The sequence below is a fragment of the Oenanthe melanoleuca genome, chromosome 4 (genome assembly GCF_029582105.1).
Source record: "Oenanthe melanoleuca isolate GR-GAL-2019-014 chromosome 4, OMel1.0, whole genome shotgun sequence".
Lineage (NCBI taxonomy): Eukaryota > Metazoa > Chordata > Aves > Passeriformes > Muscicapidae > Oenanthe > Oenanthe melanoleuca.
In genome coordinates this window covers 17,064,846-17,077,814 of record NC_079337.1, presented here as the reverse complement: position 1 = coordinate 17,077,814, position 12,969 = coordinate 17,064,846, and the positions used below count along the sequence as shown (strand labels likewise).

Genomic DNA, 12,969 nt, shown 5'->3' with positions numbered 1-12,969 from the left:
AAGATAAAGCCCATCTGCTGATAGTGAAGGACTTCTTTTGGCAAGGTATTTTTAGTGACAGATTAGCTACTTAAGCATAGCATCTCATATTCCATATCTGAAGTTGTTTAACAGTTGAATAAATCATGCTGCTTGGCCACTTTCCAGTGGCTTCAGACTTCATTTTAATTCTCTTAATCTAATTCTGTTTTTCTACATCATATCCTCTGAAATGTATCCCATCTCCTAAACTTTCAACCCTTATTGTTTTTATCTTATCCAGTACTTCCCCTGCTTCCTTACTTGCTGTTTGACAAACTACACTGGTGCTTTTCTAAGAAAGATTATCTTCTTTCTGTTTTTCTAATGAATAGAAGGGAAAAAATGGCTATTTGCATTCCTTGTAATGAAGTGTGATGTAAGATATAAGAACATGTAAAAGGGCAAGGTCAAACAGCTCAAAAAAAGATTTGAGATTTCCTTCACTGTTTTCTCCCCACTTGGATTGTTCAGATTTATTGTGATGGAAGGCAGAGGTCAAGTATATTGAGAAATACAGCCCTGGAGGAGCAAGGAGCACGAAGGAGCAAAATTAGTTGTCTTTTCTGTCACTGGGCTAATCTTTGTAGAGTATTAACATTTGCAGCGTGGTTACTCTTAGAGGAAGTTATTGTCCATTGATCTGAATTTCAGCTCCTAGAGAGACATAGCCTTAGTTAAGGCTCTGCTTGGCTCTAACGGCTTGTTCTGAAAAGGAGAGGACCAGCTCTGTGTGCTCCAGGAGCTGGGTATCAGAGGTGCTGCTTCCCTTATCCCTTTGGTTGGTATGGTAAGATATGAGGTCGAAGTGATCAGGAGATCCATTTGCACCCATTTTTTGCAGCTCTCTCAAACAATGATCTCTGTGTGTGGCCTCCATCATTCAAGCCCTCATTAACTTGGTTGGGTTTCATTCCAACAGAGATTAAGTGTGTTGTGGGGGATTGCTCCATCTCCCCAAAAGTGGCTGGCAGATGCAGAGGTGTCCAGTTAAAATGCTGTTATTTATGTTTGATGACTACCTAATAGAAATTACACAAAGGATACTAAGAAAAGCATATTATCTTTGGGTATGGAGAAAATGGTAGATTGTAGGGTAGCTGTAGGTGTTCCAGAGATGCTGGAAAGATACTTGAAAGAATTAGAATCTGATCTGAAGTTATGCATGAATGTCTTACCTTGGTTTCTAGCAGCCTTGGAGCCTGCACAGATTGGGTATATGAAACTGAAGTGAAAGCAGAGGGGCTGAATTAATACTCCTCAGTGAGTAATGTTGGCCTTTGAAACATTATGTGGATGGGCTTTGTTTTCAGGCAGTGCAGTCCCAGTCCTGCATCAGTCTTCAAAACAAATGTATATCCAGGATCAGGGCAAACTGACTACTGAATGGTGGTTTTTAAACTTTAATTATTGCAGATTAGAGCATGGGGCCATAACCTTTCCTACAGGGTTCATATAGATTTTAAATACTGCTTTTTCCAGCACTGTAAAGGAATTTTTTCATAAGTATTCAGTATGCTGAAGCCTATGATGAGAGTTTAAAACATCAAGCATAATATAGCAAGGCTCTCTAAATGTTTTCATCCATAATCATATTAAGTACTCATGAATATTTTAGCTCAGCAGTGCAGCTCAAATACAATCACAAGGAGTGTTTTTGAAGAGCCCTCTGCTTTGAAATATTTGGAGATGAGAGCAGAGTACTTTCTAAGGGGATGTTAGGCTATGGACTGCCCTTTGTCCCTCTTTATGTAAGTTGCACTCTCTAAGATGCCTACTGTCATTATAATTTTGTGATGAAAAATGGAGCTTTTGCTGAAGCAAAAGATTTTGCACATAAATGAAGCCAGGTAGTAAGCCTTTGTGGCAGCATTGCTCTAACTGCTTTGTGTTTCCTGCGTTGCCTGCATTTTGCATTTTATTATTTATTATTATAAATCATTATGTGCTATTGTTTTATTATTATTTATTAATGCTATTATATTTTATGAATTGTTTGTTATTTTGATAGCCATGCTGATAGAGCAGAATTACCGAGTTGACTTGGGCTAATAAATCTGATCCTAGAGAAAATAATCTGGAACAGATTTTAACAGACAGGCAGATACATGCCCCAAAGTTGACTCTCCAGGGTTCTCCAATATCACAGGAGCTAAAACACTTCTGCATAATCTCAGTAGTTGTATCTGTCGTTGCATTTCACGCAGATTGATGAGACTTAAGCCTGCAAGTGATGCAGAGCACGTAAACGAGTCACACAGAGATGAACACCTGTCTCAAGTGAGTGTTGCTGGATCTTTAGCTACTTACTAGACTGTCATCTTGCAGCAGAGTCTGCAGACATGAAAATGTGCCTGATTTCAGCTGCACCAGTTTGTGGACTGGTGTGTTAGGACAAATCCCTTTTATCAGCTGAAGTGGACGAGTTATGGCCATGGGGTCCCATCTGTTACAGATGCAGTAAAGTCCACCTAGAGGAACAGAACAGATTGCCTCAAATTGTAATCTCTATAAATTACTATGACTCTGCTCTCAAAATCTCCAGTTGTGCTTGTTGAGGGACTCATGGGCATCTGAGGTACTAATGAAAATGTTTTGCTGGGGCTGGAGAAACAAAAATTCCATACAGTGTTTCCTGTCCTTTGAGTCCCTTCATTTCTGGCAGGATTCCCTGGAAGAATGTTAAGGTGACTGTGGTGCTTTCCTACAAAAGGTATTCTACAAGCAGTAAAAGTAGTTTATAGAGCATATAGCTCTCCATGATTGTATATTAGGATTACAGTGCTGTCATTCCATGCAAGCTGCTTCTGCAAAGCCACTTGGGGAAATGGTAATGTGCATCCTTTATCTCAGACAGGGTGGGGTCAAACACTGTTGGGAATTCCTAATGAGATGACCCTTTCACATGGAAATCTCTGGTTCTTGGTTGTGACAGGGAGCTGTCAGCAGTTGCTGCCTGGGGGAATTAGTTCAGTGATGTAAGTTCAGCTCATTACAGACAGATGACTACTTCCCAGGTCCTCCTGGCAGCTTGAAGCAAGTTTCCCAGGTGTGCTGGATGGTGACAGAGCCTTGTAGTGGTGCCTGTGCCACGTGCAATGTTTGTGTGTGTCACTGCACTGCTCTCAGTGAACCTCTCAGGAGGTCCACTGTCTGTAAGCCCACTCTACATTCAGCCTGTTACAGCTTGTTTACAGAGACCCTGAGTAAATTCATTTAATTAAATGCCTGAGATGTAAGGAATTCTTTCACAGTGAGTTAAATGACCTCAGGTCACTTTACTTCTGAGTAAAAGCTGTGACAGAGAGCCTTGCTGTGGTTTAACCCTTTGAGACAAGCTTTCCTGAGCATCCCTGTATAAGGAGAGATGAACTCAGTCTGGAAAACCCAAAGAGCATATGCATGTGGTGTCTGCATGGACAGGAGCTGCATGGAGCTGCTCTGGGCCAGCCATACTTGTAGGACATTGTGCAGAAGTGTGAAATGCTGCCGAGTATCAGATTTTGAAATTAACAACCTGATCAGATTACTAGGTAACGTTTTAACTTTGAGAACTACTGCTTTTTCTGCTTTAAAATGACTTCACCAGCAATTTCAGTTGTTACTATCCTGCAAAACTTGTGGTGCTGATGCACCTTTGCCCTTGACCCTTCTTAACTGCATCAGATAATGTTGATGCTGGTGCCTCATTTAAACAAGACACATTTTTTCCAAATACTTAATGTGGACATGCTGTGCTTTGCATACAGATCATTCAGAGCATCCCTCTGGGAAGGGCAGGTGTCCAGGGAATCTAAGGGAGGGGACACTAGAGAATTTTCTCCTGCTCTGCCTATGCTGTGTATCTGTTGATGACTTTGCAAGCCACTGTGATTACTTCAGTGGGAGTTTTATGGCTCAAATTGCTAAGATAGATCTGAACTTATCAACACTTTTTCTTCTAGAAATAACCATAGAAATTGCAGGTTTATGTCACCCTTCTGGTGTTTGTGGTAGTGAAAATGATGCTTCTGGTGCTTCTACTGAAGTAATTTGTCCATCTGTGGCTGGAATGGGATGAAGTCCTTCTGTTGAGAATTTTGTAACTGGAGTAGATTGAGTGTCTAACTCTCAGAGCAACACAGTTGTAGTGCCTAATTAACATGAAAATAGACATAAGGGAGCCATGACTATGAACAGTTTTATACTGTGATTTGTTTTAACAAGATCTTCACAAACGACTGTGAAAAATTTCCAAGTAGGGTGTGCATCAGGAAAGTGGAAGTGTGAGAGAATATTTTCTCACAGATTTGGGTTTTTCTAGTCAGTTGAAATGACATTTGTAGATGTCGTGACTTTTCAGAATGAGAAGAGTTAAAGCAAAATGCTATTTTTTTATACACATTTTCAGAAAAGTCTAGTCAAACTGGTAGATCATGCAGTGTGTCAGCAGATGGGATTTACTTTGTATAAATAGGCAGGGTGGTGTGTGCTTATAATATAAACTTCAGCTCAGCATATATTTCTTAAAAGGAAAATGTCACCATGGAGAGCTCAAAGAGTGTAATAGTCCTTATTGCAATTGAGGTCTAATAATAGCAGTTATAGGAGAAATATATTAGAAACTTTGTTAAATATGCCTGTTTAAGTGGCAGAGAGGTGGCAATGAATAAAATATGTTAAATTTCCATTAAAATAAATCAATTCATGGTCCTTTGCTTAGTTACACTCAGAAAGAGGTGTAAAAATCCTTGAAGCCATGAGCTTTAGCCTTGTGTTTTCCATATGTATCTCACCCTACTCATACAGAATTGTTCAGAATAGGATGTTGGATTTTTCACAGGTTTGATTTAATAGATTTTAACAGAAGAGATAGTGTGAGGAAGGGAGAGAAAGAAAGTCATGGAATTGGGCAGAAATTAAAAGCTGTTTTTGTGCTTTGTGGAAACTTTATTGACTGGGCTGTTTTTCAATCAGGTAGAGTTTTTTGGTGTTAGCTGTTGCCAGTAGGGAACAGTTGGCTGTAGTTCCCAGCAGATGTCATTTAGGTGAAAATTTGCTATCTAGAGTCTTTATTTTCGCATTTTCAGTCCTTTTCCTAGGAAAGAGATTCATAGGGGTGCCATTGTTTAAATTGTACTCTGTTTTGGAGGAAAAAATCAGGCAGGTAATAGTTAGGATTTGCCTGAACTAGCAAGCAAGCAGGCTTTGCAGCATGCCAATTCTGGAGCATATAGTTTAAAATGGCAAGAGGGGTTTTCTTCTATCAGGATAATTGCATGGGCCCACTGCACAGATACACTTTCTTCAGGCCAGTTACTAAGTTTTAGTGAATATGTGACATTCTTCAAAGTGAATTGGCCTGAGTGTACATGCACATGCATCAGTAGAAGTTGTCCCATTTGTTCCTTATTTAGTCTGAGGCCAGCTTCCACACTAATGAAGTCAGTCAGATGAGACTGACACATTTTTACAGCTGCCAATATTCTACAGTGTAAAATAATTCAATCCTTTGAAATTCAGGTCTGCTACTCTAGCATGTATTAAATGTTGAAATGATAGCAATAAAGACTCTTTTCTGGAATTTACAAAGATGTGTATTGCTGAAGTGGGTTACTCTCCTTGTTGGCATGTAGATGTATGGCAGAGAGTAAAACATTGAGAAGGATCAATAGCTTCTACAAAAAGGCACTTTTTGGATGACAAATTTCTGGGAGCATCAGCTTTCAGAGCCTTCTTGTTGAAATGCACATCTGGCCCCAATAAACTACAGTTACAGTTTTAGAGTAGGTAGTTATTTGTAATTTTTTATTTACTCTTTGCAGTAAGCAATGGTTTACTTTCTAGTTACATCCCTGTAAAATAGCTCAGGGGGAATTTGTTTTGCTTTTGTGGGTTTGGGTTGTGTTTTCTCACATAACCACTTGTCTTCAGCCAACTTTTTTTGGTGTCGGCTTCTCTGCTTCTTCACTCTAAATTTTTCCTGTGTTTCATTACTCCTGATTATCAGTTTCTGTCACTTTATAAAGTCTTTAGGAAATTCACATCCATGCAGCCACTTGGTGATTTGCTGAGAAGACTCTGTCTACTGGAAGTACTGTAATATAGGAAACACTGAATGATTGCAGAAGAAGATTCTTCAGAGATTGTACTTTTGCATTGAAACAGAATTTAAGTCAGTTTGGGGCCAATAAGATTGTCCAGTAAAGTGTGCAGAAAGCTTATATTCCAGCAGATGATCACTAGATGCTTCAATGAATTATGAGCTCTGTTGTGAGTGACATGCATTTTTTGCTGCATGAGAGAGTTGTGTGAAATACATAAGGAAACATGCAGATACATATAGTATCTTCCCTTTTCTTTTGAAGTCTATGGTAAGCTGCAAAGGGGCCTGTTTTAAGATAGAAAGAAGTCTCTTCTTCAGTAGCCAAGTAGCTAGTTATTCTCCCAGAAAATGGAGCTTAGGAACCACTTTATATATTAATCTTGTAGGTTCTTCTGCAAAAGGCAGCATCCATCTCTTTGATTTATGACCCTACTTTCAAAAGAAATGTTAACTCAAAAGTTAGATTTAAAAATATGGTGTACAGCATTGGGTCATCTGAAGGCAAGGGCCTTGTTTAACTTTCAGTGTTTTGCTTAGCATGTGGGATTTCTTAATTTTTTCACTCATCCTTCTTGTGTACCTTTGAGGTTGTCACAGACAAGGTTTTGGAGGAATCTGACTCTTGAATTAACAGTTCAGAGCATCTAAATGCCTGGGCTGTCTGCACTGTGGGTTGTGAAACCCAGCTTCCAGCAGAGTTGGTGGCACCTTATTTGGTGGCTGTCTCAATTCTATCTCTACCTGGATTCTGTGGAGAGGGTAGTTTGGCCAACAGGTCAGTGAGAAAAACTGCAAACAAACTGTGATAGTTGTTACCAACATTGACACGGTCCTCATTTCCAAGGCAAAGTTTCCTGTGCCTGCTATCCAGCCTGTATCCACAACTGAAATTTTACAGAGACCCTCTGCAGAACCTTTTGAGTTGAGTCCCTGTAACACTCTGCTTTGTCATCTCTCCAATTCTAGCGTGCCCTCTGGATTTGAAGGGATGAAGGAACAGGAGATCTGCAACAAGATAATGATAAAAATGCTGGAAAATTACAGTACCTTGTTTGAATTAGACGGCTTGAAGAAAGATGAAGAAAAGCCTGTATGTGAGGAGCTAGCAAGAATAATTTTGGTAAAAGTGAGTATCTCTAATATTTCATTTTCTCACAGCAAATCAATAATTCAGGCTTATTTCAGACTTCAATTCAGAAATCCTTTAGATAAGTGGAAGGCAGACTCTTGTGATAATGTTCTGTGTTATTGATTGGTATGCAGTTCACACATTGATTCTGCTGATAGGCTAATTTTCATAGCTGGTCTGGAAGTTCATTCTATTAAACTTCTTATTCTTTGCTGGCTACACACATTTATGCTGGAAATACATTCACTAAAACTTAAATGTTTTTAAATGAGGAGGCAGAATAATTTTAGGATGTGTTCAGGGTTTCTGACATGGTTATCATTTATGGTGTAATTCAGTGATGATGAACTTTGGTACTCTAGGACAGTGTGAGGTTTCTAGCCTTTGCCTTTGTGTGAAGTATGCCTGTCTCAAGCACCTGAGTTTGAAAGTCAGAGGTTCTGACAGCCATTCTGAATGCACTTGAAGAGAAACATTTAGTAAGAGTTTCTCTCAAGAAAGTACATTGGAGCTCTTAAAGAAAAGTGATATAATTAGAGTACTACAATGTTGGTGGGAAGAAGGCTTGCGTTGTAACATCAAAGGATTCTAAAATCCAAAAGCTGCCAAGTAGGGCAGCCAGAAGTGCCTTGTTCTGGCTTGTGCTGTCTCTACCACAGGAAGCAACCTCAAGTCTGTGCGGGAAATGGTCGTGGGGATGGTTTGCAGTTGTCTCATTTCTTATTGTGTGTTAACTGTGCAGATAATTACTCTCTTAGAGGGTGTGAATTCTTGAGTTTGGGAGGGTTGAACTGCATGCCTGTCCTTGGTAGGGTTTTACCCACTGATAAAATCACTCTAGCCTTCACTGTCTGGAATAGAAGTTGTCAGAAAATAAGTTACAAAAATACAGTATCTTTGACCTTGACAGAATAGGAAGTTTGGTGTGAGCCCAGGTTTGGCCATTCCAATGAAATCAGCTGAAACATCTCTGCCTTTGTGGTGTATCACAGGAGGGTCTGCTGAATCGGTATGAGCTGCCTTAGAAGGGTTGCTGGTTTCTTACGTGGTGAATCAGTGAAGAAGTATTTAGCTGTATTTAGTTGTCTTTTAGCTGTTACTAGCATTCAGCCGAAATGCTTTTGTGGAAGGAGATAGAATCACTGATAACCTTCCAGTGTCACAGTAACTTCTGGGTAGTGGAAATGATCTGCCTGGCCAGTGACAGTGATGTTTAGCCACTGATGGTCACTTCAACAGCAGAACCAGGGAAAGAACATATTTCTAAAAAAAAAGAGGCCCAGAAGAAAAGCTTCGGATATACTTCCCTCTTAAAGCCTCGGCCAGTTCCAAAAGTCTAGATAGTCTTTCAGTTCTAAGGGCTTAGTAGTAATTGGGATTGCATGAAAGTGGAGATCTGGGAAATTTCCCACAGCTGTTGAGAGATACAAGCTATCAAATTAAGTGGTGACAACTAGAATTACTCCAACAAAATATGCTAAAAGATAAAATTACTCAAGCGAGATGGGGAAGTGTTGCCCAATGTGTTGCCTCAGGAGAAAGATGATTGCCTGAGAGAGCCGTGCCTAAATACAAGGGCTCACATTGTGTTTGCACCTTTGGACCCTGTTGATATTTTCCAAATTCTGCTGGCAGCCAGCTGCAAAAATTTGACCTTGTTTGTTGTCTATCTAATTTGTGTGGAGGTTTCTAGTTTAGTCAAGGCACATACTCAAACACAAAGAAGTGCAATCATCTACCTTCATGTAGCAAAGGTACTAAGAAGGTTTTTTTAAAATTTGTCAGGTGATTCTATGAAAGGATGTGTCATACTATTCTCAAGGGTTTCATTTTTTGTATTCTAGCAGATATCCCCTATACTAGCCAATTTGTATAATAAATTAGAGATGGTACACTTGAGGAGAAAACCAAGTGATTATCAGATTCAGTAAGGAAAAGTGATTGCTTGGTTGCTAATTTATGAACTATTACATACAGTAGAAGCTGGTCTATGTTATACAAGAACAAATGCCTCTGAGAATTATTTGTCATGACCTGTGTCACAGTGTCCAGAAAATAGCAAGCTATTTGTGGGCAAAATTACAGCTTCTGGAAAAGCCATTGATGTATCTACAGGTAGGTGGATAGAAATTTTCCAAGTAACCCTGTTGTAAGCAGTGAAGAATGTAGGATGCTCAGGACAATGCTCTTACAAACTGAGACCCTGTTTATTCTAAGGGTGTTGCATTCAAGCATGACCTATGGTGAGATAGGGGAGTGGATGGCAAGGAGAGGGAAGAAACTGTGGACTTGCCCTTTACCAAACAAGTGGCTTTTCTAGCTTCTGTTTTGGGAACAGCAAGAGGGCAAGGAGAGATTTAGATGACCTAACTCGCTTCCTTGTTGGGTATTCCATCATCCTTTCCCCCACATCCCTCATTGTATTGCCAGCACCTCACCCTGAGTCACTACGCTGCTGCCTTTCCCATGATTGCCTTCACTCTCACTCCTTCCTCACTTTTCCATGTTTACATTTTATTCTGAATTCCCACAGCCCTGTCCCACTATTGCTGTCAAATGAAAACAAGAGTATGTGGATCATTAGATAAAGTCATGGAAGCATCAAGCTTCTCTTGGAGCAGTGTATTGGAAAGGAAAAACAGCTCCAGTGGAGCAAGTTGCATCTTGTTTACTGTGTTGCTCATAACTAGGGGAAATCCACAATGCTACAGGCTTCCAGAAGGAGCAAGAGCATTTGAATCAGGCACAAACTATGGCATCTTAAAGAAAATATGTTTTAAGGAGGCTGAAAATTCATTAGTGTTAGAGATGGAAAAAAGAGACATGATTTTGTAGTGCTGTTGATAGTTGACCTACCACTCTTGTTGCATACATGCACTGAGGAAGTACAGGAACACTTTAATCCCAGTTATATTTCTTCTTTCAAGGGTTTCTCAGTCATTGGGAAAGACAAATTGTGCCAGGTAAAGGGGATTTCTTAGCTTGCTTTCTGAGTTGTTCATAATTCAGAATATAAGGCAGCTGGAAATCTCTGCAAGTTGTGTTCCAGTCCCTGCTTTGTTCGCAGGGCTGTAAAACCTCCTCTTGTTCATTGCTCAGACATACTGTAATATTATAATCAGAAATTATGAGAAGTGTTTCTTTGGAAACATGTCCATTTTTAAAAAAAAAGTAAAATTTTAAAAGTACGAAAGAGAAAATTTGTCTTAGAATTGCATTTATTTCAGTGGGAAATTGAACTGTCAGGTTCATGAGACCTTGCTTGGAAGGATTTTGTTCCACCTATTAGATACCCAGTTTGGTGGCCAGCAGGTGGAAGTGTAACATGTTCTTTCTTCAGAAATATATCTATATTTGGAAATGCCTTATAATAAAAGAATTATGGGGTTTATTATTTTTTATAATTCTGAAATAAACCAGAATTTAGTGGAGTTTACAGGTCTCATTTGCAGCCTGCTGTTACTGCAATATTAATCTGAGCTTTACTTCAATTTCCTAACTCATTGAGGGGTCAGTAAGAGTCTCAGTCTGTTGATCAATAGGCTCTGCTAGTTGAAGAGAGAAATGGGTGAAGTGTCTTGAGTGTTCTGATTAGGTGTTTGCTCCATGGTCACGTTGTCAGGATCATAAATACCTGGTTTTTATTAGGCAGTGTTGTGTGTAAACAGTTAATTTTCTGATAGTACATCTGCACTATTGTGCATTTTCACATTGTAAGCATCAGGGCTTCTAATGTCCGTTGTGATAAGACAACATTGCTTGTATTTTGCTTTGGAACAGAATTCCTAGTGTGAATCTATATGCTCCTGATAGATTTTTGTGTTTCTAAACTGAGTGATAACTCATATAATGAATGATTAATCAGTCTTGAGTTGCAGTATTGCCAATTTTGTAATCTTCTGGAAGAAATAGGTTTACAAAGCCTATGATAACAACAGAAATAATAATTTTGAACAAGGACCTTTAATATACAAAGGTTTTGAATTGCTGTTTGACCTGCAGTTGCATGTAGTCCTATGTTGTAGCACTAGAGCAGTGGTGTATTGCTACAACTGGAATGAATTGGGATCTTGGAATAGCAGCCATTAGGCTTCTCTAATGATCAAAGGCAGTGAAGATTTTTTTTAGTTCAGGTGGCATGGGAAATTTGGGCAGGCAAACTGTTATGAGACTCGCTCTTGGGAGATTTCTAGAATTATTCCTTCCACTGGCTGGGGGTGAAACATGTCACCTTTAATAGCATGGTTTATAGCTCAGTAATGTCTTCAAACATGCAATCTATTACCTAGTCATGCAGGGTTACAAGATCTTTTTTTTTTCTATTGTATTTTTACCTTTTTCCTCCAATGCCTGCTTGACAGAGCACTTCTAGTTTCAAGAACCAGTCAGTTCAGAGCACATAAATATTTGCACTGGCACATAAACACTGGCATTATGAGGATGTAATGCTGTTCCTGGTTTGATCACATGTTTGGGACAGGAATGCAAAAGGATTTTCCCATTCCTCTTCTGCTGGGTGGTAGAATACATACCCTGTTCACCTGATGCAGAAGAAAAAGCAAGTACATTCTGAAAATTAAGATAGCATTAAAATAATATTAACATAATATAACATTAAAGTAAAATTGAAAGTTGATCCTACAAAGTCAAGTAAATAAATGTACAGTTTTATCATTGTAAGCATATTGTAGGTGCATTTTGATGACCTCTGAACAGGCAGGTTTCAGTCCCTGAAGAGCAGCAGAAATTGGTCTCCTGCTGATTTTTGTATAAACAACTAGTTTCAAAATAACTATTTTAGATGCAATTACCTTCCTGCACTTTTATCCTGTTTGTTTCCAGTCTTCTAGCCAGAGTGGGTAGGATGAGTTGGCAGAGTACTTCTTTGCACTTTGAATGGCAGCACAAGTGCATGCACAGCATTGTGCAAGCCTGCTCTGAGATTTCTGACATGCAGGCAACCCCCTGCTGCAGGTGTGGCTGCACCTCTTGGTGCTTGGTGTGTGCCAAGTGTGCAGTGCCCGTCCCAGCCAGGCAACATCCCAAAGTGCATTTTTGTTTTGTCAAGGAGAGTGCTCCAGCTTAGCTTGAAGTGGAATGCTTGCTCCTTCCCATTGAACACTGAGCAGATCATTCATCCTGAGGTAAGATTTGAGCCTTTTGTCCCTGAGGAGAGGTAGGAAAGGTAAGATTGTCACACCCTTCTCTATCTTGGCTTGACTGCCTCCTCTGCAGCTGAGTTTAGAGTTCCACCTCCACTGAAAGCCACAATATTTCAGCTGAATTCCCCCCATGACCAAAGCTGGATCTTCACTTACAGATGCTTCTTTCCCTTCCTCCAGCTATGGCATGAGGTTTTAATACCTTTACAAGGTCTGGGAGAAACTTCTGAGCACTCACCACCTCCACAACTAATGGGCTTCCCTAAATAAGTCCCTTTCCCTGTCATCTCAGGATTACACACTCAGCAGGCACGGGAGCAGCCCCTCATTTACGTCAGGAAAAAAGGCATCAGTTTCTAATCCATGTTACACTGCCCTGGCTAAGCCTGCAGGGTCGAGATAGTTTCCTTTATTCTTCTTTCATGTCTGGGACCATTTTAGCATCGTGTTAATGGTCAGCTTTCAGTACTGGATTAATTCTTTCCCATCAAGAGACAGCAGGAACGGATGGTTGGAAATCCTTTCTGAAGATCTGAACAAACATTTCCATTTTGTTCAGTGTCCCCTTATTTGGG

General features: G+C 39.8%; 1 protein-coding gene across 6 annotated transcripts in view; it reads left to right on the top strand.

The window, feature by feature from the left end:
* Positions 1–12,969, top strand: part of FAM13A (family with sequence similarity 13 member A) — a 117,047-nt gene that overhangs the window by 16,620 nt on the left and 87,458 nt on the right. For all 6 annotated transcript variants that reach the window (XM_056490639.1, XM_056490644.1, XM_056490643.1 and 3 more), the window contains exon 5: positions 7,070–7,229. In XM_056490639.1, coding sequence (XP_056346614.1) covers positions 7,070–7,229 — 160 coding nt within the window. The remainder of the gene's footprint in view (positions 1–7,069; positions 7,230–12,969) is intronic.